Source organism: Lepidochelys olivacea, assembly GCF_965140295.1.
Source record: "Lepidochelys olivacea isolate rLepOli2 genome assembly, chromosome: 5".
Taxonomy (NCBI): Eukaryota; Metazoa; Chordata; order Testudines; family Cheloniidae; genus Lepidochelys; species Lepidochelys olivacea.
In genome coordinates, this window is record NC_140415.1 from 112,293,873 (window position 1) to 112,321,044 (window position 27,172).

The 27,172-nt window shown below is 42.0% G+C and overlaps 1 protein-coding gene across 1 annotated transcript in view; it reads left to right on the forward strand.

The window, feature by feature from the left end:
* Positions 1–2,683: 2,683 nt before the first annotated feature.
* Positions 2,684–27,172, forward strand: part of ADAMTSL1 (ADAMTS like 1) — a 268,655-nt gene continuing 244,166 nt past the window's right edge. The window contains exon 1 of the mRNA XM_084628002.1: positions 2,684–2,855. Within this exon, the coding sequence (XP_084484128.1) occupies positions 2,799–2,855 (57 nt within the window). The 5' untranslated portion in view covers positions 2,684–2,798. The remainder of the gene's footprint in view (positions 2,856–27,172) is intronic.

Below are 27,172 nucleotides of genomic sequence, written 5' to 3' on the forward strand. Positions count from 1 at the left end.
AAAAATGCAACAATTTACCTTTTCCAAAGCTGAACCAGGCATTTCAAGGGTCAGTAAATCTGGGATGAGCATGTGTAGCATCAGTATCTGCTTTTCCACATTAACTGTTTGCTACCAAACAAGTGAATATATTATTGTGTTTTGGCTTCAGTCAGAAATATGAACTGGAATTTTAAAGGGCATGCCCATCTCTAATTGGTACATCCCCTACCATTCAGGTAGTCAGGAATTGAGCAGTTTGATTTTGAAAAATAAAAGCCGCATTTTGTGCATGTCTGGAAGCATCCTACTGAGATCACTTCATATATTCCACTGCAAGCCAGTGTATTAATGATGACAATGTTTCCTGGTAGTTGAGTGCCCAAAAATTAACTCACTAAAAAGAGGCTGCTTTTGAAAATACTATAATTATACACCAAAAATGTGTTAAAACATTATTAAGGTTCCAAAGTCAAGCACTCAAAAAATTAGGAAATTCCAAAATTGAGGGTTGCACAAACAACCTTAATTCGGATCCCTGCTGTGTATGCATTGTGATACTATCTTTAATTACATGATTGCTATCGTAATGTGGCACAAGATCGCTGAATTAAGGTTGTGCTAGCCATCTAGATTCTGGCATTTCCTTACTTTTGAGTACTTGATTTTGCAACCTTAATGTACTTTTGTCATAGTGTTTTTAAACTTGTGTATTTTCTTACTTCTTCCTAAAAAAAACAAACTGAAAAAAACCAGAAAGTCCATATATTGATACCCACATGGCTCATCAGCAGGACTAGAACCTTTCAATTTGGTTCATTCTCCCTCAAGGTTTACTGCATTTGCGCTTTCCCCATCCATGTCCCACCCCTGGGTCCTCATCCCAGTCCCATTCTCTTACCTTAAGCAGCCCCAAACCCTCATTCCTTGCCCAAATCCTAGTTTCACCCCTCTAGACTCCTCATTCAAGTACCAGTCTCCTGCTCCAGCTAATCTTCTCCACAAACCCTTCAGCTCCCAGTATCAGTCTCTTCACCCAGCCAGTTTCCCCCTGCATCCTGGCTCTGCATCAGATCTCTCTCTCCTTCCCAGCCCCTCACACACACATGCACACATCCCTCTAGTTCTCAGTCCCAGTCTTCTTACCATTGACTGTATTCTATCTCCACAGCTCCTCCTCCTATCTTAGCTTCCCCACCTTTCTTCACATTTCCCTTCCTGACTTCCAGTCCCTATCAATTTGCCAAGTCGCTTCCAGTCTCTTCCCCATCTCCTGCCAGCTTCCAGTCCCAGTATCCTCCCCCGGGGGCTCCTTATGCCAGTCCCGCTCCCCGCTGGTCCAGTTCTTGTCCTACTCACAGGAGTGTCATTGAGAGCACTGGAGAGGCCCTCCTGCAGCATGGAGGAGAAAATTGCCTCATTTGAATGCAAAGAGGACAAGAGCTGGACCAGCTGTGGGGAGGCTGGGAGCCAATAGGTAAGTGGGAAGTCATGTGTGACCTATGATTTAAAAAAAAAAAAAGCTTATAAGATGGCAGCAAGGACAGCAAGAGGCCCATCACAGACACAAAGGCCACCCATGTGGCAAACTTCAGGCCCTTGCTCCAAACCAGAAGGTGCTAGAGCTACTGAAAGAAAAGTTTCCCAGAAGTTTTTAACATGGGCAAAACAATTTATTTTCCCTTAGTCTTGTTCTCAGCAATGGCTGACTCATTCTGGCTGAAATTCTCCAGGAAGCTACAGCATGAGGCAGACACCCAGCAGGGGAAATTTCTGCCTAAACAGTTAAAGTTTGGCAAGTTTTCATAAGCCACTGAAAACAAGGTATTATGACGGGAAGTGGCAACCTTACTAATAGGTGGTGATACTATGCTCTAACAGGCACCTATAATAGGCATCACAGACGTCAGTGAGAAACTGGTCAATATAGCTCTAAACTGGTAGTTACCTAACTCCTCTGTTGAAGGAGCTAAGCAAGCACATCCCTCAGTCAGTATCTGGGGACCTTTTGAATGTGGATAATTGAAATTGCTTTTCTTTAGGTGATGAGGAGAATGTTTTTCTTAATTCTTTGTTTTACAGACCAGCATCTTTACCAGCTGACTTGGTTACCACAACATTGCAGCCACCATCCATGTAAAGCAGGAAATCCTGAAACCAGTTAAAAATAGATATGTGAATGACAAGAGGTGAGGGGGAGATATGCTCCTTTGCCACAAAGTGGCAAAAAGATCTGCACAGTCCATGTTCCCTTAAGGAATACAGGAGGACCTTATTTAAGTAGAATTTATTTTTCTCTGGCAAATTTCTGTCTCTTATGATTTGTGCCCTTTATGGCATGTGTTACATATTGACACAGATTGTTTCTCTCCTGAATGGAACAATGCACAGTTAGAAGGAACGCTTTTGTACTCGCAACAACCACAACAGCTTGTGGCAAGTAAAGGACTAGATCTCTTTGAGTAGGGTTAACTAAAGGCAGAGCACTCCCTTCAGCTTTGCCATTCTCTCTCTCTCTCTCTCTCTCTCTCATTCCCTCCTCTCTTTCTTTCTCTCTTATACTTTCCCTGGACCCCTTGGCTTTGTTATTCTGCATGTCTGATTAGCAAGAGCCTGATTGGCTGGCTGCCTGCTCAGAGAGAGATTCCATTCAGCTCACCCCCCACCCACCCACCCCTTAGTCAGGAAATGTGAGCAGAGCTGATGGAAGCTGATAGGCAGGGCTGAAGTGTTAGCACCAGTACTGGATGTGACAGCAGGCAGAGGAGCACTTAGCAGCTTATTCAGTGTCCGATTCAGATTGCGGCAAGGATCCAAGCATGGAATGCTGCCGTTGGGCAACTGCTGGCACCTTGCTTCTGGCGTCTCTGCTCCTGGTAAATTTCATTTCTTTTATATAAATACTTAACCATTGCAGTCGAGAGATCCATTTTTCTAAATCTTTAAGACCCAGGTAAAAAGAAATGATTCTGCAGGTATCAACCCCTCTAACCCAACTAGGGGTTCTAGGGGTATGTCTACACTGCAATTAAACACCCGGGGCTGGACCGTGTCAGCTGACTTGTACTCATAGGGCTTGGGCTGCGGGGCTATAAAACTGTAGATGTCCAGGCTCCGGGACACTATGAGGGGTCTTGTAGTATAGGTTGCTCCAGGTAGAACCAAAAGGTTAAAGTTGGCATAGATTCTATAAACGTGGGGAGAGATGGACTGTGAATGATGGATTGAGTGCTTGGAATTTGGACAACAGCCTTTTTTCCCTGTTGAAATCAAACCGTAAAATGTTGTAGTGTTCCTGGAATTTTATGTACTTGGGGGTTGGGTTTTTCTTCTCTTTTTAAAAACTATTTTTTTCCTCTGCAAATGCAGAGAAACCAGGTACAGCATGTACTGGGACTTCTGCAGCCAGCTCGGATTATCTCTGATAATTACTGTAAGTTATTAGAGAGACAAGTTAACTCTTAAGTTTTGGAAGCAAAATATTGTTCTGTGATCTCAGGTGTACATTAGAGAAGCAAAATTGGTGGTTATTGTTTGGTGGATGTTTGTTTATTTTATTGTGTCTCCCAAGGAGACTGATAAGATGCTCTGCAGCTGAACACCATTGCTGCGTTGTTTGATTGAAAGTAAATGTTCCATTGTGACTCATACTTAATTTTATGGGTATGAGCTGCGCATTTACTCTCCAGAAAGTCTGCAGTGAAAACATTAATAGTAATGCACACGTTTTTAACAGGAGTGTGTCCTCGGCATGCACATTAGGTAAACCTCATCTGAAGATTAGATTAAATTTGTAAATAGTGATCGAAAGCAAAAACTCTTGTTTTTTTACAAAACATTAATTTACAACTTTGACTCTAATGCAAAGTGCATATTTTATATACTTAATAACTGAAGAATCATTATTTTATTCCAAATTCATTATCTATTTCCATTAAGATCAAACTGAGTTTATGTCTTCATATACATGTGAATGAAACAAAATGTGCTAATTATTGTATGCTAATGTTTATGTTGAGAGCCACGACAGTATTAAAATCAATATATCCCTATTCAGAATGCATGTTATGGATCTTTGTCAGGTCTCAATAACAGCTAGTCGCAGATCATTAAATATGAGTTTCCAACATAATTGTAAATGTGAATATATTCCACACACAAAAAAATGGTTAAAAAGGCTCTTTCAAATATAAAATGAAATGTAAGCCACACAAATTACTGTAGAGAGGCATGAGAGGGTTGAACATGCTCTCCCTAACAAATGAAAAGTTTATTAGCCTAGCAACTGTTATGCATTATGAGCCAGATCCTGCAGTCCTAACTCAGGGAAAATCAGGAGGAGTTTTTCCTAAGTTAGGACTGAGTAAGGGCTGGAGGATTTGACTCCAGGTTAATAACCCTAGCCTCACCACTTGTACTTACTTCACTCCACTGCTTGTGAATTGTACACTCAGTCCCTAATTCATGAAAATAAATAGTGCATTCTGCTGCCAACCATTATGCATTATATTTAATACTATACCAGTTTGTGTGATTTTTTTTGCCCCTCCCCCTTCAGAGATTTTTAAAATAAAACTCTTTTTGTGCCTTAAGAATAGTGACATGAAACAAGCAAAACTTTCTTTTTCAGAGTCCAGGCATTTTTTTTCTCAGTACTCACTTAGGCAAATCCCTTATTTGGTTTCAGTGAAAGTTTTGACTGAGTAAGGACTACAGGATTTTGACTTGGATGTTAATATGGTGAAGTGTTGGGATATATTTATATATGTGTCACTGCCAGAGTATACCAGACAGTATATTCATAAAAGGACTGATGCAAAGCCCATTGAAATTAATGGAAAGACTCCCCTTGACTTCTGCAGTAAAGTCAGAGTTTGGACCTGTACTTAAAAAGTAAGTTCAGTCTTGCAAAAAGTTAGCACTCTGAGAGGTCCTTACTACAGCAAGTAGCCCCATTTACTATAATGAGACTGCTCCTGGGAGTAAGCAGTTTACGCCCAGTAGACAGCCTTCACAGGATCTGTCTCTTAAGTCACTTAGCCCACGTGTTGCTGTGTGAGATGTGTGTGCAGTAAACCCTCCTGAAAGAAAAGCATGCTCAAGGCTAACGAGTGGCTTGGTCTGCCTGGGTGCACCAGCATGGAAGGTTGGCACAGTCCAGATACAACCCCACCCCTTGCATTGCTGGTGCTAAAAGACTGGAGGACTCTAGAGCCAGCTGCTGTGCTAGTCTCCCAGCCTCCTCACACCAATGAGCAGAGCTGAGCCAGTATAGGGCAGACCATTAGACCAGTTTGCACCCTCTAAAAAAGATCATAGAAGGGACCTCAGGAGGTCATCTAGTCCAACCCCTTGCTCAAAGCAGGACCAATCCCCCATTTTTGCCCCAAATCCCTAAATGGCCCCCCAAGGATTGAACTCACAATCCTGGGTTTAGCAGGCCAATGCTCAAACCACTGAGCCATCTGTCCCCCCAAGATGTAACAATTGGTGTTGATGTGTGCAGTCCTTTAGGGCTCCTTAGGATTAAGTCAGAGCAAACTCCTTTTGACTTCAATGGGGTGTTTTCCCTGAGGAAGGACCGCAGGGTCAGGTTTTTAACTTGTTAATTGCCCTGGAACATAGTGCTCAGAGGCTGAGTCTGGAAGAGTTAAAGCAGACTTGATACTTACTTCAAATATATATATTTTCCTCTCTCCAGACTAAGATGAGATATTTGGAGAATTTTGCTCATTGTCCTACAGACTTTTGCATGCTGAGGAAGTTGTAACACACCTCTTTTGAGGGAAACAAAAATGAGCAGGCATCCTGTTCCAAAGATTTCCCTTTCTATTCATTTAAAAATAAAAACCCATCACAAGCAAACCACAATGTCTAAGACCAGCCATTGACATGTGTGTTCATCCAAACCTGAAGTCAAGCCACTTCTTGTCAGAAAGGCATTTAATCACATTTGCATTTGCTCTTTGCTTCTTTTTAGTGGTTTTTAGCTCTCTGGCCTGCTATTGTGGTAGTTGTGCAGGAATAACACTAGGAATTATAATAAAGTACATGTGTCTGTAGAATTTCTTATTTTTTTTCCTCTGCACTAATTTATAAATGGAAACTAGTCAAGCAAAATAGTCCATTCCTTTCAGGTTCTCTGGCACTCTACTCTCTATTATCTAACTTGATCTGTCTTGGATGACCATAAGCACAATTAGTCTGTGGAATGAATGTTAAATTCCTTGTTTACAGCTGAATGTAGAAAGGCTGACTCTCTCGTTTCTCTTCACATGCAGATATGTCTCTCTATCACTTGTATGTATGCCCATCTGTTTCTACATTTATAGCTGTATAAGGATGGATTTTGCAGCCTCCAAACCTGCACGTGTACACTTTCTATGCATGCTCATTTGTGTGTACAAACTGGCATTTGAACGTTCCAACTGGGTAGTCACATGCTGAACTACACAGTTTGTACGTACAAGGGCAGTCTTTATTCATGCAAATGGGGTGCATTCAAAACTTTGCACAGTTTGGGCATTTGAAAACCTGGCCAATAAACTCTCAATATGAATGTTTCACATCTATACACACAACATACAATTTTCTTGATATGAATGGCCAAGTCAACTAAAGTGAGTGTAATATGTCAGTTTCTTGATAGGAATGGCCAAGTCAACTAGTAAGTGTGTGTAATATGTCGGTTTCTTGATATCTTGTTCTAGAGTTTCATGTCTAGACTTGCTTTGCTGAACTTTTCTAGATTGCTTTTCCAAGTGTATCATTTACTGTCCCTCCATTAACTGAGGGCAAGGATTTGTGAGAACTGCTGTAATCAGATGAACTGAGTTAGTGGTGGGATTTTGTTCTTTGGGTCCAAATCCCTACACAGACAAAATGCCCATTGAAATTAATGGAATTTGGACCTGAATAAAGACTATTAGGCTAGCTCAGTGGTGTCACTAGTCTCCTGAGGATTAGGGGCTGGGTTTTTCGGGTGGTTTTATGTCTTTAGCATAATTCTTAGGCCTGGCAAGAGAAAATAAAAAAGGCCAGGCAATAAAACACCCTAGAGAATCTGGAGCCTAGAACATATTCAGCCATAATAATGTTGGTCCGGATGCTGTTTAACTGAATGAACTAGTCAATCAATAATTAACTTAATGGACTAATCAGTTAGTGCAGTGCTTGAACAGTCCACTCACCAGGAGGAAATAAGAAACTTTTTGAGGAGACTTCTACATAATATATGCTTTCATTTAAAAAGTCTCCAGCCTTTAGGGTTATGAAGATAACCATCCAAATGTGAACCAAGAATATCTGGTGCAGTGCTGTCTGTCTGAGACTGCAGACAGCTGCATTGCCTCTGCTGCTGCTCATAGCTGCTTTCTCAAACTGCTGTACAGTCTGTTGGCAGCAGTGAAGCTGATTTTTTTAAAAAAAGAAAAATCAGATCAATTTCACTCTGCTATGGCATTGAGCATTAGCAGAGGCCGGCACAGAAACAGAGGTTGAGAGAGGGATGGAGTATCAAGGTCATCCCCATAGCAACAACCAGCAAGCTGATCCCGGGGTAGAGTAGTGAAGACAGTTCCCACCAATTGCTGCAACCTGGATGCTCTGGGGCCAGATGGGGAACAGAGCAGCAGAAAGAGAATGTTCCATCTTTCTTTCAGTAGCTAGTCAGAGTTGTGGAGGCAGCCTTCAAATGTATCCAAATGCTAGTAGACAAGTTGGAGTCATCAAAATAGGACTGAGGGACAGCACCCAGCTAGGAATCACAACACCTTCCCCTTTTCTAGCAGTTGTAGAGGAGAGCAGTTGGCTTCTCACATGGACATCGCCTTGGTCAGTGGGAATCCTCTTTCATATCAGTTGCTGGCTACTAGGTTTAGTCCTTTAGGTTTTAGGTGTCTGGTAACATTTCCAAACTCTGTGTGTGTGGGTGCAAAGATGGGCATGGGGATGCGTAGGAGGACAGTGTGATATGGGTTAAGGTAGAAATAAAGGAATACAATATAGAGAAGATATAGAAAATATGGGGGAGGAGGTAGAAAATATAATTTAGGGAAAGTGAGAGTGAGCGGAAAAAAGAATACCGTGCAAGGAGAGAGAAGGAAAAGAAGAAATAGGCAGAGAAGATAAATCATTAAAAGATGCACTGTAATGTATTGGAGGTTCCAGCCCATCTCTGCTTAGTGATGGAGAAAGCTTTGCAAGGGGTAGTTAGTGATGGGCAAGATTTTATTTGGGTGGTTGGTGATGGCCGATTCTTGTCCGAACCTGAATCTTTTGAGATATCATGCCCTCTCGTGGTTTGCTGCCTTCTGACAGGAGTGCCAAGATTTCACTGTATATTAGAGCTTGGGAGATTTGCCATTGAGGTGCTGGGGGCCCAGCAGAGAAACTGCTGCACCTGCTGAGACCTGTATCTTTATCCTTGAAGATAGAGATGTCTTTGGTGGACAGCAGAGAGAGAGAGGATTCTGGAACAAATCAAGATCTCAAAACAAAATATTTTAATCCGGGATTGGGCTAAAGTTTGGCTAATCCGTCCATCCCTAGGAGATGCAACCACACATGAAGGAGTTGGGGGGAGGGGTAGAAGCCTCCTTGTGGAGCAGTGTTAATCATAGTGGAAACTTCTATTGTGCTGTCTCTCTGCCTGGGTGGGAATTTCACCTTTATGATCAAGACATGATGTTGCAAATATATATTTGATATTAACATTGGGGTATTACCTGTCCCCATACACACACCCCAGCATCAAGAAGGTTGGCTTTTTTTGCTGAGCTGTGTAGGAACTTGGAAGATGTAATGCACATAAGTTCTTACTCCTTGACTGTAACCTTGCGGTTTTGGGTTTGGGAAACCCCAAAAGTTCAAACCAAGCCTCAGCTAAAGGCGCCTAGCATTGCCTAGTTTCTGCTGAAACCCATGAAAAATCTACTGAGTGTCACGTAGTTTCCACCCAAACATATACCCTATTCCAGGTTTTCTCCAAACTTACACAGCAGGCCTGAGGTTTTCCATTTGTAACAAAACCTGAGGCTATGTGTTGCTTTGGACCACACTATGGAAATCTAACATAGCTTCTGTATCTAGTTACCTGTGGAGAAGTAGTTCCATATTCATTCTGTAGGAACACATCCAGAAGAGGATTCTTGTGGGGATTATGTTGTGCTGGAAAGATTTAATGCCATTTAATGGTGCTGCAATGCCATTCTCAAATGCTTCACCTTCCTATCAAGAATGACAGAGAAAACTCTGTATATAGGTGTCATTGCAGTGTCTCCCTTGACTGGACTTGGTTAGTTGGTGTTTAAACATCTGCCCATCTCTGTTCAAGCTGCAAATATTATACTTAAAGTAGTAATGCCCAAACTAAGTTCAAATGGACATTTGTAAATGTGGTGCTAGCTGAAAACTGATAGTCAGCTGGTGTAAATCAGTTTGCATCTCTTCACTTCAGTGGAGCTATGCTGATAAATACCAATTTAGGATCTGGGCCTAAGTATCTTCCTAAAATACCTATTTCAAGTGAGCATTTATATGTGTAGCATGTGCATGTAATAGAGAGAATCCACTTTTAAAAAGTGATCATTCACAATTACCATGATTTGTATTCTGTGTAGTATTTGATTGTGAATCGTCTTATTGTGGAGACATTTTATTTCACAGAACAATTTGTATGGAAATTGGGGGTTCATTATAACCTGAACTTCATAGGCCTCCCTGCAATCCATTGAAACAATCTGGAACTTTCCTTCTATTTCACTGTCCAATGGAGTTTCACCATATCAGACTTCACTGTACCCAGATTGTGCTGCATTTCTCAGAAATGGATAAACACTTTTATTTCCTTTTAAACACACTGGTTAGAATTTCCTTTCACATGTGAGCAGCCTCTCTCGCCTGCCAGATATAGACGTTGTCCCAATTTCTTGTAAAAATAACTAAAATAGTTGTGGTGAAATCGGAAGGCATTATGGACGGGTGACCGGGGAAAAAGGAGAGAAAGCAGTGTATGTAGCATGTGAGATTTATTCTTCTTATGAGGCAAGCATCTGCAGAACTCTCTCTAATAGTTTCACCACCTGTGAATTATTTGGATACATCTCATAAGCGGGTTCCTTTTTCTATTTGCGTAGAGAAATAAGTGGTATATACACTGATTCTACAGTACATTAATTTTCACACAGTTTCCATTTTCATCTTCATTGGTTTTACTGAATTTCTTTTAAGGCTTCAACTGTTTCTTAGAATGGTGCTCTGGGCTTTTTGCCTTTCTGAGCTTTCCTTTACAGCAAGTTCAACAGAGGGTGTCAGGGCAGAGGGATGCGGGTTTGTGATAAAGTAAGACATCCTAGAATAAATTCCAAGAACACGAAAGAAATGAGACAGGAAATTATATGCAACATATAATAAATTTAAACTGTCCCATAAAATAAATATAAGTCATTTTGCTTCCACACGAAGGTACCGTAGGGGTGTCAGATTTCCCCTCCCAACTTAGTTGGATATAATTTTCATTTCCATTTGAAGTCTGCCAGAGTATTGTTCAAATCCTGTGCTGCATCAATAGAACCAGAAATGAAAAGGAATAAAGGAACCAATAAGGACTCCTACTGCTCTGGTACTGAAGTGAGAGTAGAGAATTTTATTTATTTATTCATTTATTTATTTAAATCTCTTTCTTTCATCCAACTGTTAAAACCATCTGTCATTGAGGGCTAATATAACTGTCTGATATGCATGCCGCACCCTGCCTTTCTTTTTCATTTCAGTGTGTGGGTGGGTTATGATTATAATTGTACTTTGGATGTGACATTTTCATAGTTACTGTAACTTTCAAAAAAAAAAAAGAGAGGAAAATTTCAAGTCAGAATGATATCAACAACGTGTTGCTTAAAGATCTAGCCCAGGCAGCGATTTTCAAAGACTAAATAGTTGAACTAGTGATTTAAAAGAGGGAAGGGGGGTGGAAACTTCTTACCAAAGATTTATATCAAAAGTGAGTAGAAAACATAGGAGAACAGTTCCTTATGAAAAACATTTTGACTCCAGTGTGTGGATATGTCACTTTTTTTGAGAGAGAGTGCGCGGCCGTGCAAATATGTATTTTTCCACATGTGATATCAGAGGGAACTCGTAAGGGCAGCTATAATTTAAATCCTGGTAATTTATGTGTGTGTTACCTCTCTCTTTCTATGTTCAATTTAAAAAAAAAAAACCTGCTACTCATAGCAAACCTTGCTTTGCTTGGTGTATATATAAACTAATAATGAGATAAGGTGTGTTTTCCATCTTTAAAAAAATACACACACCAATATGAGGTCAACATACCTATATTTTACAATGATTTAAGAGGAAAAATATGTGGTAGACAAACTGCGAGATTTATAGTAGTTCCTTTGTGTTCTGTGTGCATCCCCCTCCCTTTTTTTAATATTTTAATTCTGATGCGGGAACTTGAGCTTAGCTCATGCATTTTTTTTTTATTTCTCTTTATTTTTTACATAAACACATGCCTTTCCCTTTTTTGGCTCTGGTAGGGCTAAAGTTCTGAACCCTCTGAATGGCCCATCGTCATTAAAATAAATACAAATATGAGTCCATGAGGTAACTGTGAGTGATGGGAGACGCTCAAAAGATTGGGAGGTTTGATTTATTTTGGATCAGCCCCAAAATTGTGGCTGCTTATCTGAAATTATACAAATCTTTGGAGATCTCTCTCCCCACTCCAAAACATTTTCCACCTACTGTCCAGAGATCGTCTCCCTGTTTCCCTTCCATCCTATTGTAACACCCACTTACTCAGTGTAGCACTCTATTTTCAGCTGAGGCAGTACAGACTCATGCTTTTAGAACCCGAGATCTCAGGTTCTGCAGTTGATGACTCGTGGGGTGGGAGGTGTTACAGATAGTAGCCCATATAGGGCTATGAGTTGGGTGAACCTATAAAGCTCAGGATGAGTTTCCCCAGCCAGGCAGAAGTGTATAACTCTCACCCTCTCAGTGTGATATTCTGCATCCCTCTAGGGATGGCTGAGCCGCAGATAAAAGTTGATGAGTCTGCTACACTTTTATTCCCTGGTTTTTCACTCTTTCTGCCAACCATCAACCAGCCTGCATGTGATCACCCTTCTTTTACAGCCATACCTGTTTACTCAAGCCTTGAATTCCACCTCATGGACTTGTGACCTGATCTTCTACTTCTTATATTAGCTGGAAAGCAGATTCCACAGCCTTCACTCTCCATTTCAAATTTAATATCAAATCAGAGGCCTTCCCAGGATGTATTGTGCACTTCTGATATGGAAGGCATAGAGTATGCAAGACTAGCACTTGAGGCCTGGTGTGCTTTCCTCTCTCTTCAGCCTCTCTGCTCCCTGGCACAGTGCAACTCTCCACTCTAGCTTGTTACTAGTTGCACCTTCCCAGTGTGTGGTGTCCATGTTGAAAGTTTTCAAGTCCCCCTTGCAAACATCCTTGAACCTAAGCCTAGGTCAGGCTACTGGTCTCTCAAGTTCCCTATGCATGAGATCCTTTAGAATGCATCCGTCATCTATCCCGCACAGATAACCAAGCCAATGGAGACATCTGTTTGAGAATAGGGATTAGACTTGGCAATTTTGATTTCTCAGGTACTTTGGTATCAGGAACTTTGGTTTTGCACTTGATATTTAGAATACAATGAAGGCAGTGGATCTGGAAGGTGGTGTTTAGCATCCACTCACGCCTACTGTAGGTGGTCCAAGTCTTGCCACCATACAGTAGCATGCTCAGAACACACATCTGGTAAAGCCACATCTCAAGTGTTCAGTGTTAATTTTCTGTTATCCCATACATGCTCTGTCAGTTGACTGACTGACTGGCCACCTTTCCAATGTGAGACTTGAGCTCATCATCTAGAGATAAGTTATTCAATGCAGTTGATCCCAGATAGCAAAACTTTGTCCTAGTGTGGTCTAGCTATTGAAACTTCTGGTGCAGTCAACACAGCTTGTGCCATAATCATTGCCTTCTTTAGATTGATGGGTAGTTCAAATTCGTCACAAGCTAGCACAAAGCTACTGCATATTTGGTTGAGCTCCTCTTCACAGTGTGTGATGAGCACTTCATCATCTAGGAAAAGAAGTTCTCTTATTTGCAGGTGTCTGACTTTGCTTTTTGTCTTTAGACACAAAGAGATTTCCATCTGATCTTGTATGGAGATGGACACGTTGGATGCTAGATGGAAAAAGTATGACACAGCAGCACAGAGAAGAATATACCAAAGTGTGTTTCTGCCAAAACACATCCCTATTTGACACCACTTCAGATTTCAAAGCTGTCAGATTGGTCACTGTTTATATTGAGCTAGCTTTCATGCCATTGTGGAAGGATCAAAGCAGACTGAGGAGGATTTGGGGGGCAACCAATTCTCTCTAGCAATTAAAAAAGACCCTTTCTGCTGACCAGGTCAAAAGCCTGTTTAAGATCTGTGAAGGCCATGTAGAGAGGTTTTCCTTGTTCTTGACACTTTTCTTGCAGTTGCCTCAGTGTGAAGACCATGCTGATAGTTGATCTAGTGTGGAGCCTGAGGATCGCATTTAGTGCTGCTTCAGAAACAGTGATTTCACGTGAATTGAGTTTATGATAACGTTCCACTCAGCATTGCATCTGTTTGCTTCTATCAATAATGTTGTCTCCTTTAAGAGATTTGAGTGGGGCAGTCTTCTTGGTTGAGGCACCTGTTCATTTCTTGATTCCATCATACATCTTACATCTCCATTCTCAAAGGATGTTTGTGTCTTCTCGCACAGGTTGAGCCAGTGTGACTGAATGTATTGCCTTGCTGTTCATGGTAATGTGCTCATAGTCACTCTGAAGTTAGCATGTGTCTCAGGAGTGGGATTCATTGTGCGTTGGTGCCTTGCTGTGCATTTTGCTTCAATAACTGGAAGTATTTCTTCAGGATATGCTGCAAACCAGTCTTTATCTTGTAAAGTCTTTTTACCAAAAAAAAAAAGGTTACACCTAGATGGATATTCATTCTGAGTGTGTTCCATGCTGCATCAGCGTTCAGAGGAGGTGCAATCAATGGCATAGCTTCCCTGAGATTCATAGTGAATTGGTGATACCTTCTTTAGTCATCTTTTGTGTTGAAGTTAATGTATGGGCAACTTCTTTGTTTGGCATGATGAAATATCCATGATGAAAGTCTTATTTTGCAGCACACAAGCACATGGTCTGTGCAATAGTCTACACTGTGAAAAACAGTGAGTATGGGGAACATCCTGGATATTTTTTTTATGGGTGACAAATCCATTTGGTGCCAATGTCCAGATCTAAGGTTTCTCAGGAGACCGTCCAGTGGTGAACCCCTTGGAATTAGGTTCTGGTAATGTGGGTGCAGAGCTCCAGTAATCTTTGCTCATTATAAGCCATTTTTCCTGCTTCACAGTGGCAACATCCTGTTATCTGAGCTGACTCTAGTACTGAAATCTCCCAGTAGATAGAGTTGATCACCCAGTGGTAGCTTACTGACAGTGCTGCTAGAACAAGTCCTTCTCTTGAGAGATGGAGGAAAGTGGTGAGACATATGTACTGATGATGGTAAAACCACCTGTTGTAGATATTCTTAGTGATATGATACATTCTGGTGTTGCAATGGGACATTCAACCATGGATGCTAATGCGTTTTGGACTGCAAAACCCACCTTGTATTCAAAGTCTTGTTTGCTTTTTCCACACCAGAAGGCGTAATGCATCTTGCATCAACAGCCTGTGTCAGCTAGTCTGGTTTCAGAGAGAGCAGCTACACTGATGTCAAGCTTCTTCAGCTCTCTGTTGGTGATGGTGTCATTGATCTCCTCTAGAACATTTGGCATACTAATGAGAAACCTTTTGGCATTTATGCCTAGGCAGAAAAAAAATAAGGAGGGTAGAGGCTTGCCTTCGGACCAAAGCCCTCCCCTGAACCTTCAGCAATACGGACTGTGCCCAAAAGGTTGGAGACCACAATGTTTGGAAGCCAGCACAGTTGCAGCAGACGTTGTAGGGCACAACTGACTTGCAGGGCTAACTGCCTGATGTTTTCTCCAGAGCTGACTTAGTTCGGGATTTTCCTCCCCTATCCTTTGTTCAGTCAAGAACTAGTTGTAAGATAGCAATGCCAGATGGAGTTATTCCTCTGTGGATATTGTTTTTCATTCCAATGGGTGTCTGGGATACTGCACATCATTCAACGAGTGGCGAGGTTCCTAGTTTAGTTGCGGAGCACCCAACCTGTGGCAGGTTATAATCAGTTATGTGGTACCAGTAGCAGGCCTTACATGCCTGCTCTGCCCTGTGCATATTTAAGTCTCTGAGAATTACCCACATCTTCTGTGCTACTTACAGTGAATTGAGTTGCCCGCTGTTGTTGTTCTCATTGTTGTTCCTCTTTCCACTTGTCTCTGTCCTTTGGCTGTGAGCTTCTTGGAGCAGCTTCCCTTCTTGAGTTTTTGCAAAGCACCTAGCTTTACCATAAACAATAATTAATTTACTCTTTACCCTGCCTTTCTATGCTCCTTCTTTGCCTCTCCCTTCCTCCCCAGTGTCGCCAAAATGGAATATGAACCCAAAAGGCTGGAGTTTAAGGTAAACTTCTGAACCCGGCAATGTTTGGATGGGTTCAGAATTCTGCAAAAATGATTTCACCCATACTGAAACTGAACCAGTCCAAGCCTTAAAAACAGTTCTGATTCATTTAGAAAACAAGGCTGACATTGAGCCAGCTTGTACTCTTCTCTCTATTGGATCACCCATGTCTGGTGTTTACACTTGTGAAGAATGAGTAAAATACAGGAGAGTATTGTAACTTTCATCTATGTGAGAGTTCGCTCTCTTAGGTATGGTCTACGCTACAGGGTTAGGTCAAATTTAGCCGCATTAGGTCGATTTAAAAATGACTGCGTCCACACAACCAACCCTGTTCCGTCGACCTAAAGGGCTCTTAAAATCAACTTCTGTACTGCTACCCGGTGAGGAGTAGCACTAAAATCAACCTTGCTGGGTTGAATTTGGGGTAATGCGGATGCAAATCGATGGTACCGGCCTCCAGGAGCTATCTCAGAGTGCTCCATTGTGACTGCTCTGGACAGCACTTTGAACTCTGATGCACTAGCCAGGTACACAGGAAAAGCCCCAGCAACTTTTGAATTTCATTTCCTGTTTGGTCAGTGTGGCGAACTAAGCAGCACAGGTGACCATGCAGTCCCCCCAGTATCGTAGAGCGTAGAATGTTTCTACACTCCCTCATCATCTCTGTCCCTGAGGTTATCGCAGATTAGAAGGCAAAAAAAATGCACTCGCAATGACATGTTTTCCGAGCTCATGCAGTCCTCCCACACTGATAGGGCACAGCTTAATGCATGGAGGCATTCAGTGGCAGAGGCCAGGAAAGAATTAAGTGAGTGCAAAGAGCGGAGACAGGACGCGATGCTGAGGCTAATGGGGGAGCAAACGGACATGATGAAGCATCTGTTGGAGCTGCAGGAAAGCCAACAAGAGCACAGACCCCCCACTGCATCCATTGTATAACCGCCTGCCATCCTCCCAAAGTTCCATATCCTCCTCATCCAGACGCCCAAGAATGCAGGGGGGCAGCTCTGGGCACCCAGCCACTCCACTCCAGAGGATGGCCCAAGGAACAGAAGGCTGTCATTCAAACAGTTTGATTTTTAGTGTGGCTACAATAAGCAATGTGGCCTTGTCCTTCCCTCCTCCCCCACCCCACCCAGGCTACCTTGTCCATTTTCTCTCTCTTTTTTTTTTTAATTAATAAAGAAAAAATGCATAGTTTCAAAACAATAGTTACTTTATTTCGAAGGGCGGAGAGTGGTTGGCTTACAGGGAATTACAATCAACAAAGGGGGCAGGTTTGCATCAAGGAGAAACACACACAACTGTTGCACCGAAGCCTGGCCAGTGATGAAACTAATTTTCAAAGCCTCTCTGATGCGCAGCGCGCCTAGCTGTGCTTTTCTAATCACCCTGGTATCTGGCTGCTCAAAATTGGACGTGATTTGCCTCAACCTCCCATCCCACCATAAACGTCTTCCCCCTTACTCACAAATATTATGGAGCAAGCAACAATAACAATGGGAATGTTGGTTGCGCTGAAGTCTGACCTAGTCAGTAAACAGCGCCAGCGAGCTTTTAAACATCCAAAGGCAAATTTTACCACCATTCTGCACTTGCTCAGCCTATAGTTGAACTGCTCCTTACTACTGTCCAGACTTCATGAGCCATGGGAGCAAGGAGTAGGCTGGGGTGGGTGCGACTGTGTGGTGCTGCCAGCTGAGAGAACAGCTTGAGGCAGAAGCCTCCAGTTTGCATGATATTCCAAGCAGGACTGATTCTCCATGAGACGAAACTTAAAGAAGAGAATGACCTGGAATCTCTGGCTCCCATTCAGTGCTTTAAGAGGAGAATGGCCATGTCTGTCCAGGCGCCCCTGATTGACCTCACCGAGGTCTGCCAGGAGACATACGATGGCTATCAGTCCTACTGTACCATCTGCCACGAAGGCAAGGAACTGCTGCCGTGCAGCAATGCAGTACCGCATCTGCCAGCAGCACCTAGGAGACGTACAGTGACGGTGAGCTGAGCGGTCTCCATGCTTGCCGTGGTATGGATTCTGCACAGGTAACCCAGGAAAAAAGGTGCGAAATGATTGTCTGCCGTTGCTTTCACAGAGGGAAGGAGGGAGGGGGGCCCGACGACTTGTACCCAAAACCACCCGCGACAATGTTTTTGCCCTATCAGGCATTGGGAGCTTAACCCATAATTCCAGTAGGCAGCGGAGACTGCAGGAACTGTGGGATAGCTATCCACAGTACACTGCTCTGTAAGTTGATCCTAGCCATGGTAGTGGGGACTCACTTCGCTGACTTAATACGCTTAGTGTGGACATACGCAATCGACTGTATAAAATCAGTTTCTAAAAATCGACTTCTATAAAATTGACCTAATTTCATAGTGTAGACATACCCTTATTCTCACTTGTGTTGCCCCACTGGTGTTTATTTTTACATGGTTAAGCGGAATGAGAGTGTGACTGATTTTATAAGGCATTGTTATAACACATTACGGTGAGCATAGGGTGCCACATATTGAGGTAATACAGTGTCCGCGCCATACTCTGCCAATCTCCCAACCTCCCTCTTTTCCCACCCCCCGCCCCGGCTTGGCTCCTGCCCTTTAAAGGGGAACAAGTGAGAGCACCTTTGGCATGCTTCTCCTGGGATACGAACACCAGTCCAGCTGTGAGAAATGGTTGTCTGGCTATAAAAAGAAAGCTTTTTTTTCTTTTTAATTATTGCTGTGAACTAGTGCATGCATTATAAACCATGAAGGGATACAATTTGTGAAGTGCTGTGTGGCCGTATTGCCACGTGGCACATGTTCAGGCAATGGGAGTCTCATGAGGCTAAGCCAAAGGGCATGACATGGACCATGTGCTCCCTTCAGCCACCTCCCATTAAATATTGTTCTGCATATTGAGCTGCTGAATAAGTAGAGGAAGTAAGTGTGTCCATCCATTCTTATGGTTAGTCATCCTGTGTTAAGGACACTGATGCTCAGAAGGTGACTTCGGTCTTAATACAGGCTAAGAATAGGAGTGCAGGGGAGGGTTCATTGCACCCCAGTTGCCCTCACAATGATTCCTTAGGAAATCTAGTGTAACTGGAGGGTGGAATATCTTTTCCATGGAGCTCTTTCCTCCCCCCATGGGAGTTCTGGAGTAGCTGCAGCCAGAGGAAGCCCCTGATATCACAACTCCATTGGACCTCCACTGCCAGGAGCTTGGGGCTGGTGCAGGTCTGCCAAGTTTTTCTACTGGGGGAAGGGGGAACTCTGTCCCACATTAACACAAAGAGAATAGTCAAGAGAGACTTTTTTGCCCAGGGATTCTCATGGAGATTTCCTCCCCTGAGTTGCCTCTCCCTGTTTTGCAGGAGGGATGATCCAAACAAATTATAATAAAGAATAAAATAAAAATCTAGAAATAACTAGGCATCTTCTGTTTAGAAATTTTTAACACATTCATAGTATAGAACAGACTCGGTCCTCTTAAAAGATGGGCTTATAGGACAATGCACCAGCACAAAATAGCCAGCTGTCCCTTGCACCCCCAGCACATGCCCTCCATGCCTCTGCCCTGGAGCCTCTCTTGTGGATCAGAGAGAGCTCACTGGGGGTGTCCTGTGCCAGGATATTCCACAGCGCGGACTTGTGATCCGTTTGCCCGGGTTAAGCCGGTGCAAAAGGGGACACAGTTGAGAAGTGGATCTTCCAGGCTGAATGGCTGCTGAGTTGTAGTGCACTGAACTAGTGCTGCATCAGCGGCACATTGGCAGATGGGAGGAAACTACAGCTGACCATGAAGTGGAAGACCCACAAGGCAAGCAGACTATGACGACTTCTATCTCTAAGAAATTACACCCTTCACTGTTACTGTCAACGTTACCCTTTCCTTCCATGGTACTTGCCAGAAAACTAAGAGCTTTCAGGGTTTTGTGTATTTTTCTAAGCAGCAAAATCCTTTTGATTAGGCAATACACAGTAAATCATGCCTCCTCCAACAGAGTTGTTGTCATGAAACAACCCCACGTGTGGGCTGCTAACCACAACAGTGGACAGCTAACTCTTTACTTTTTAAAGTAAAACTTCTGTGCAAGCAAAACTCCCTTTGCATTCAGTAACTTTGTACGTGCAAGGAGCCCAAGATCAAGCACTTACCGTTTGTGCGGCTCTCTTGAAAGTTGGCGGGCTGGCAGCTCTGAAGACTGGAGTCTTCTATTTCGCCTTAGAAGAGGAACAGTAGGGGTAACAGCAATTCAAGCAACCTCACGCCACCTTCCCAATGTTCTTCCATCCTGACCTGAAGGAAGCACCTCTGAGGTAAGAGGCTAGTTCAGTCTTCACACCCATTCAGTCCTTGCAACTCCACTGAGATTGCCATCAGAGGGTCACCCGTTGTGGTGGTGGTTTCCATGAAATGGGCATGTGTCCACTAGAAGCTGGACTGAGACCACTAATGCATTTCACAGAAGAGCCTGGTGATTCTTGATAAGCATTATGCTCCCTGCTATGGTGAGATATGAGAATGGTAACATATTTTGGTACAGCTGATGTACCTCAATACTGTGGTACTGTATCAGACAGTGTACAACTCTTTGTGCCTAAATATATTAAACATATGCTCTGGTCACTAGAAACACTCTTAGAATATTTGATTCATGAGATTTCCAGAGATAATAGCCAAGGAAGTTCCAACTACTAGTCAGAAATGCCTTAGCAGCTAACTTTTTGTTTGACAGTAATTATCAATATTAATTTATCTGGCTGTGAAGTTATCTTCTAGCTTTGCCTTCTGTCAAAAAACAGATTTCCAAGCAATTTCCTAGCTGAGCTTTAATCCAGATGTCACCTTGGATGGAATGCAAGAAGGATGCACAATATTTTGCAAGTGAAAATTTGTAAAACCTATATTTACACTGGGGGAAATTGTGATTCTTTATTCCTTAAAAAGGGATGAAGTCACTATTCCTGTCTCCTGACATTATGCACCTAGCTAAGCCCTGCATGCTGTTAATTCTTGACACACTAGAGACAGCATCGTTTTACTATAGCAAATTATTGACCTGTCAGACATACCTGAAGAAGAAGAAACACCAACAATTGCAAAAGAGAGAGAATACATAACCTGGCAGAAACCCAGGTAGGGGTATAACTGTGTGTGTCGGGAGGGAGGGCTTTATATAGAGAAAATATTATTTTCTATTACTGGCTTCATTTCTGCAGTAGCAAAAGACAAGTTTGGGCAGTGGCCTCAGAAGAGCCTTCAGTGCTGTCACTGACATATCACTATATCCCCAAACTGGGGCTGTGATAAGAACCAGATGATCTGAATTTCCTAACCAAAACCAGCAGCAAATATCATCTGGGGAATAGCTGTGACTCCGATTCCACATCAGCATCCTCATCCGTTAGTGGGTTAATGGCATTTTCAATGGGCTGTGTGACTGGTTCATCTCTAGAACTCGCTGGCTGCTTGGAGGATATGACTCCAGCTGCAATTTACTGGAGGAGGAGGAAAATCTGAACCTTTGGAACTGGTGGAGGAACTAAACTTATGTGATCTACGTTTGCATGTGGTAGTCTTTGTTTGACACGAGCAAATAGTTGGTTTCAATAAGAAGGCTCACATTCCAAACAGAATTTTCAATTGAATTGCAGTATGTGAACAAGTCATTTATTTTCTTAGGGACAGACTTCTTTTATAGAGCTTAGAATATAAATTGAGGTCTTGCTCCCCATCCCATGCTCCCGTCGCATATATGCTCATGCATGTTCTCTCTCTCTCTCTGAAGAAACATGGTTCTCTTACCGTGGACGTAGCTGCTGTAACTCAAGAGGTGTGACATTTGGGTTGTATCACATACTATTCCCAAATGGTTTAAGTGACTACTACGTGCTGTGTATTTAGGGGAGGGAAGACCTGTTGTTCTGCAAATAACATGAAAACCTGAAGACTGTAATAAACAACGCTGATTGTTAAACAATGAAGATGGGGTTTTCTGAGAAGCCTAAGGGAGACCCTGAGGTACCTCATGGCACCCAGCTCCCACTGAGTTTATTGTGATTGGGTGCCTACCTCCTTTAGACTCCTTTGAAAAACCCAGTCTATTTATTTATGTTAGGCAAAGGTTTTGTACAGTCCTCTAGTTTAAAACCTGATTCTCCTTTGTAAGGCTCTGGGACCATAAGCCCTGTGCATTCACCACTCTTTATGTATGTGTGTCATAAATATAAAGGGAAGGGTAAACCCCTTTGAAATCCCTCCTGACCAGGGGAAAGCTCCTCTCACCTGTAAAGGGTTAAGAAGCTAAAGGTAACCTCGCTGGCACCTGACCAAAATGACCAATGAGGAGACAAGATACTTTCAAAAGCTGGGAGGAGGGAGAGAAACAAAGGGTCTGGGTCTGTCTGTAGTCGTCTTGGCCGGGGACAGAACAGGAATGGAGTCTTAGAACTTGTAGTAAGTAATCTAGCTAGGTATGTGTTAGATTATGATTTCTTTAAATGGCTGAGAAAAGAATTGTGCTGAATAGAATAACTATTTCTGTCTGTGTATCTTTTTTGTAACTTAAGGTTTTGCCTAGAGGGGTTCTCTATGTTTTTGAATCTAATTACCCTGTAAGATATCTACCATCCTGATTTTACAGGGGGGATTTCTTTATTTCTATTTACTTCTATTTTTTATTAAAAGTCTTCTTGTAAAACACTGAATGCTTTTTCATTGTTCTCAGATCCAAGGGTTTGGGTCTGTGGGCACCTATGCAAATTGGTGAGGCTTTTTACCAAACCTTGTCCAGGAAGTGGGGTGCAAGGTTTTGGGAAGTATTTTGGGGGGAAGGACGCGTCCAAACAGCTCTTCCCCAGTAACCAGTATTAGTTTGGTGGTGGTAGCGGCCAGTCCAAGGATAACGGGGGTAATATTTTGTACCTTGGGGAAGTTTTGACCTAAGCTGGTAAAGATAAGCTTAGGAGGTTTTTCATGCAGGTCCCCACATCTGTACCCTAGAGTTCAGAGTGGGGGAGGAACCGTGACAATGTGCCTGATTCTTCCAGCTTTCATAATCAATAATGATGGGGATTTCTCTGACGACTCAAAGAATTTTTCAGTTTTCACTTTCCTTTCTTCTGGCGGGGGTCTGTTGCTATGTCACATGGTAGTTGCAGGATCAGTCCTAGGTGAAGTGTATGTTAAGGCAATGAGGTACAAGGAAAGATTTGCTTTCAGTTATTCCTGGCCGTTTTTTAATGCTTGTCATTTGTAACCATATTGTTGGGAATTTCTTGCATGAGGTGATATTTCTGCAGTTGATATCTCAGCTGGTGGGACAAATAATAGAAATGACTGTAGACAAATCAGTGGATGGCTAAAAGCGAGATCAAACTGAGTCCTGCTTATGACTGCCAGCGTGAGGAAAACCCTTCTGATCTCAATGGAAACATATAATGAGCCATGCCCAGAGTCTGCATTCTGGGCAATTGGCATTTAGTGCTATTTAGAGAAACATCAACCTGAAGGAAAGCAACCAACGTCTTATATAGACTTTTCCAAGAAGGAAATAAGTGTTAGTTGAAGGAAGCTTCAGATGGTGGTAGAATTTCTCAGCTGCTCTGGCGTGGTATCGTCCTGCTTCTTCTCATCTGCTAAAGAATTCTATGGTAATGGTTGAAATATTACAAAAGTGTATAGTAGCATAAGTAGAATGTTCTGGGCTAACAATGTAGAGGCTGTTTTTTTTTAATATGCATTCTTCAGTTTAGTCAAATCTGCTTTCTAGAATCATTGACTATGTGGGACTGAAATGATTTTCCTTGGGGTATAAGTTTTTGTCTTAAATCTGTACTGTACAGTAAATCCTTAAGTGTTAATGCCATAAACCAAAAAGAAAATAGATTCAACTGGATTAAACATGTTGTATGTTTATATTCCAGGCTCTTCAAATTTGCAATAAACAAATGATTTTAGATTTCAAATGGTTTTTAAGGCAATGCTAGGATTTCAGTCTCAAATGCATAGTTCAGAGGAGGGAAATTCACTTTACTTTAACATTAAACATGGATTGAGTTGAAATGAACTATGTTTATTCCACTTGTTAAAAGAAAACTTGGAGCCTGTTCCTGCTTGAAATCACATGCTTTCTGGGAATATATAGGTCTTATAACAAATCTTGGAATGCAAATAACCGGCACATGGCTCTCTTCTGGGTGGGTGTGCAATTTATTTCAGAGAAATTTGGACCCTTCGCATGTCTAGCTGGGCTGCTTGTAACTTGTGATGAGGTAAGAGTCCTCAGTTATGTGGCTTCACTTTGTAACCCTGTTTATCTGCTCTTCAGACAGGACTTATTACCAATGCTGAATAATTAGCACATGTATCTGTATGCAATTTGAAGATATTTGTTTCTTTGAAAAATAGAAACAAGCAGCACACAATTTTGTTTTATGAAGCCGGTAGCCAGAAAACAGCCAGTTGAAATAACCTCAGTAAACTGGCTTCCAGCTATTCTGATCTCCCACGTAAAAGCTAATAATATTGCATCGAGGGGATGGAATGCATCTGGGAATCTATTGCATATGTGATCTTTTGCAGCTGGGGGGAAGATTGGCTATAGTCAAGAGTTTAATCCCTTATATATATGTTAATTGCTGCATTTATGCCAAGCAATTATAGGGTTGATTCAAAATTAAGTTGAGCTGCATTTTCATAAAGGTGAGAAAGAGAGAATAGAATTTAGTGTGACTAATCAATATAATACACACAATGATTGGATCCAGTGTTCTCTCTTACTAAATTAATTCAGTCTATTTTTTACAGCTGGTGGATCCGAAGCAAAACAGTATAGTCCTGCATGGTCACAGTGGTTTAAACATGATTCAATTACCCATATAAATTAGAACCTGCTCTTAAGAAAGCTGCATCTGGGGAAGAAAGTACTGCACCTGTTTAAGAAACATTTCTAGTACCCATGCCGTGCAGCAGAGTTGAAATAGAGACTGGCCACATCCTCAAAACCACCACACAGTTTGGCATGACGGGCAACCTCAGCATGGGAGAGGTCCGGTAATGGAGTAGGAGGGTCACAATTGAGGTGCTTTAGTAGACCTGCATGATAAAAGTTTGCCCACTGTATGCCTCTGGCTCAATCCAATGATCCCTCAGTCACTAGATTCACTTGCATATCTCTTAAAGAAGATCCAAACCAAGTCATTTACTCATCACATTCTCTTTTGCACTCCACCTTACAAATTGTGCTGGGGCCTGCTTGCAGCCTATAATTTTAAAGTCTGATCCATTTAAAGTCCATTAAACATAATAGGGGAGTTTTTGCATTGACTTCAGTGGGCTTTGGATCAGGCCCTTAATACCCTCTTGAAAGGGGTATATCAGGAGGATCTGGTATCATGAGAATTGTGTCAAGTGGATAGAGGTGGCTTCAGAATTGAAAAGGTGAATATAACCAGCTCCGTTTACTTGGGGGGGCAGAGCTCTACACACGTATATTTCAAAGTGTATACTCTAATTTAAAAAAAACCAAAACTGTTATGCCTCTAAGAATATGTGAGCAATAGTGCCAGGAATGCAGTGCCATTGCCAGGGTCCAGCAGACAATGATGTTATATGGCTTGTCTGTCAGCCCTGCGCCTTAGCCTCACCACTTACTCGGGGCTTTCTTTAAAAGTAAACAGCTGTATTCAGTGCTGCTGCCGGAGCGTAACAACTTGCTTTTTCACCCATATATATGTGACTCATTTTCCAAGACTGGGCAAGATAAAAGACAAGTACAGAGATGTGAAGAAAAATTGGCTTGATTGCTGCCCTGAAAATCTTAATTTTTCTTAACAGTTGCCAATTTATGGCCTGGCTCTGATCTCACACTGGTTTAACACCATTGACTTCCACAGGGTAACTGCTGATTCACATCAGTATCAGTGAAAGAGGAATCAGGCCTTTGGAGTGAATATAACAATACGATTTGATTATCTCTTCAACCTGTGAAGTCTAAGTATTTTGACATGAACTAAATTGTTAGTCAAGTGCATTCCCATATACCTCATTCATGTAACTGAGGGCAAAAGTGAGCCTTCAAAACTTAAGCATTTTTTAAAAAAATTACTTGTTACTTTTTTCTGAAAGGGGCTCTTCAGGAGGCATCAGAGAACTAGAAAACATCTATCTTTATCAATCAATTTAGCCCTTCAGTGCATTTGGAGAGTGCAGATTAACTGTGTTCCTAGAGAAGCAACACCTGAATTGCCATATGGATGTTTGTGGCAATAAAACTAAAAGGAATGCCTTGAAAAAAGATGTAATGTTTTCCTATGTGCTCTGCAGCACAGCATGCATAGGGTTAATCAATAATTTCCCAAAGTGTAAGCTACCTCTAAATTTTCTTAACACATGTCAAAGTAATAAGGGGTCTTATTGTTAGACACTTGTAGCAACAACTTCTTAAAGGAAAACAAATGCAGAAACCACTATGTAACCAACAGAATAAAGTAGGAAGAATAGAGACCCATCAATTAATGTGAACTCATACTGTAATATAGTGGGGAGTTTAATAGTGTACTGATCATTGTGAAAAAGAGACATTTCTGTAATGTTCATCTATTTAATATCGTGAATTAACACAGACGTAGGAACACACACTCTCACACGCACGAACAGAGTACCAAATTCATCTTCGTGTAAATGGGTGCAACTCCATTGAAGGCAGTTTGCTTTTCAGTTTTCATTTCCCCCACATTTTGTTAAGTACATACAATGTACCACTAAGTCATGGCAAATTGTTTGTAATCAAGTAACTAATATGAGAGGGGTTACACTAACACCAAAGTTAAGCCTCTGAGCATGCCCATGTAATCTAGATGTGTCCAGATGCTTGAGCAGAGCCAGCTGAGCTCAGTGTTGGGGCATTGTGTAAAAGTGTTGTCTTCTCTTCAGCCAGCCTTGTTGCTGGGTGCTTACCCTGTATAATATGTGACTGTGAGAACGTATGCTACAGCACACCCTGCCATCTCTGATAGGATTAGAAAATTCCCATTTCAGAACATTCCCTCAGTATTAAAAGTTAGGATAAATAATAAACTCTTGGTTCCTGCATTACAAATACAAACAATGGTACCTTTACACTGAATAACACATTTCTCACAATGTAAGACCCAGGTGGTTAACAGTTTTAAAGACTGAGGGCAGCAGGCATAATGCCCAACTCAGTGGATATTGAGGGTTTGAATTTGGATCTAGGTCTAGGGCTGTGATATGTTCTAAGTCTGTTCTGAAGAGACATATATGTAACTGTTCACTGCCCCAGATCAGTCCGTACTTTCTCTTCTGCCTGTGAATAACACTGGAGTCTTTGCCAGGTTTCAGATTTCATTACAAAAGTTGTACATATCTCTGTTTATGGTGATTGATTGATTTCTATGTTGATCTGTCTCTGCTTCTGAGAAGAATCCCTGCAGATTTACAGCTAACACAGGTTCCCAGACCGCTATACCAGTGGTTAGTAATGATGCTTAAAATCGTCCTCCACAAAAGCTTTCCCCCTATTTTTGTTCATTCCTCTAGTCTGTTCTAAATAAAATAAAAATGCAG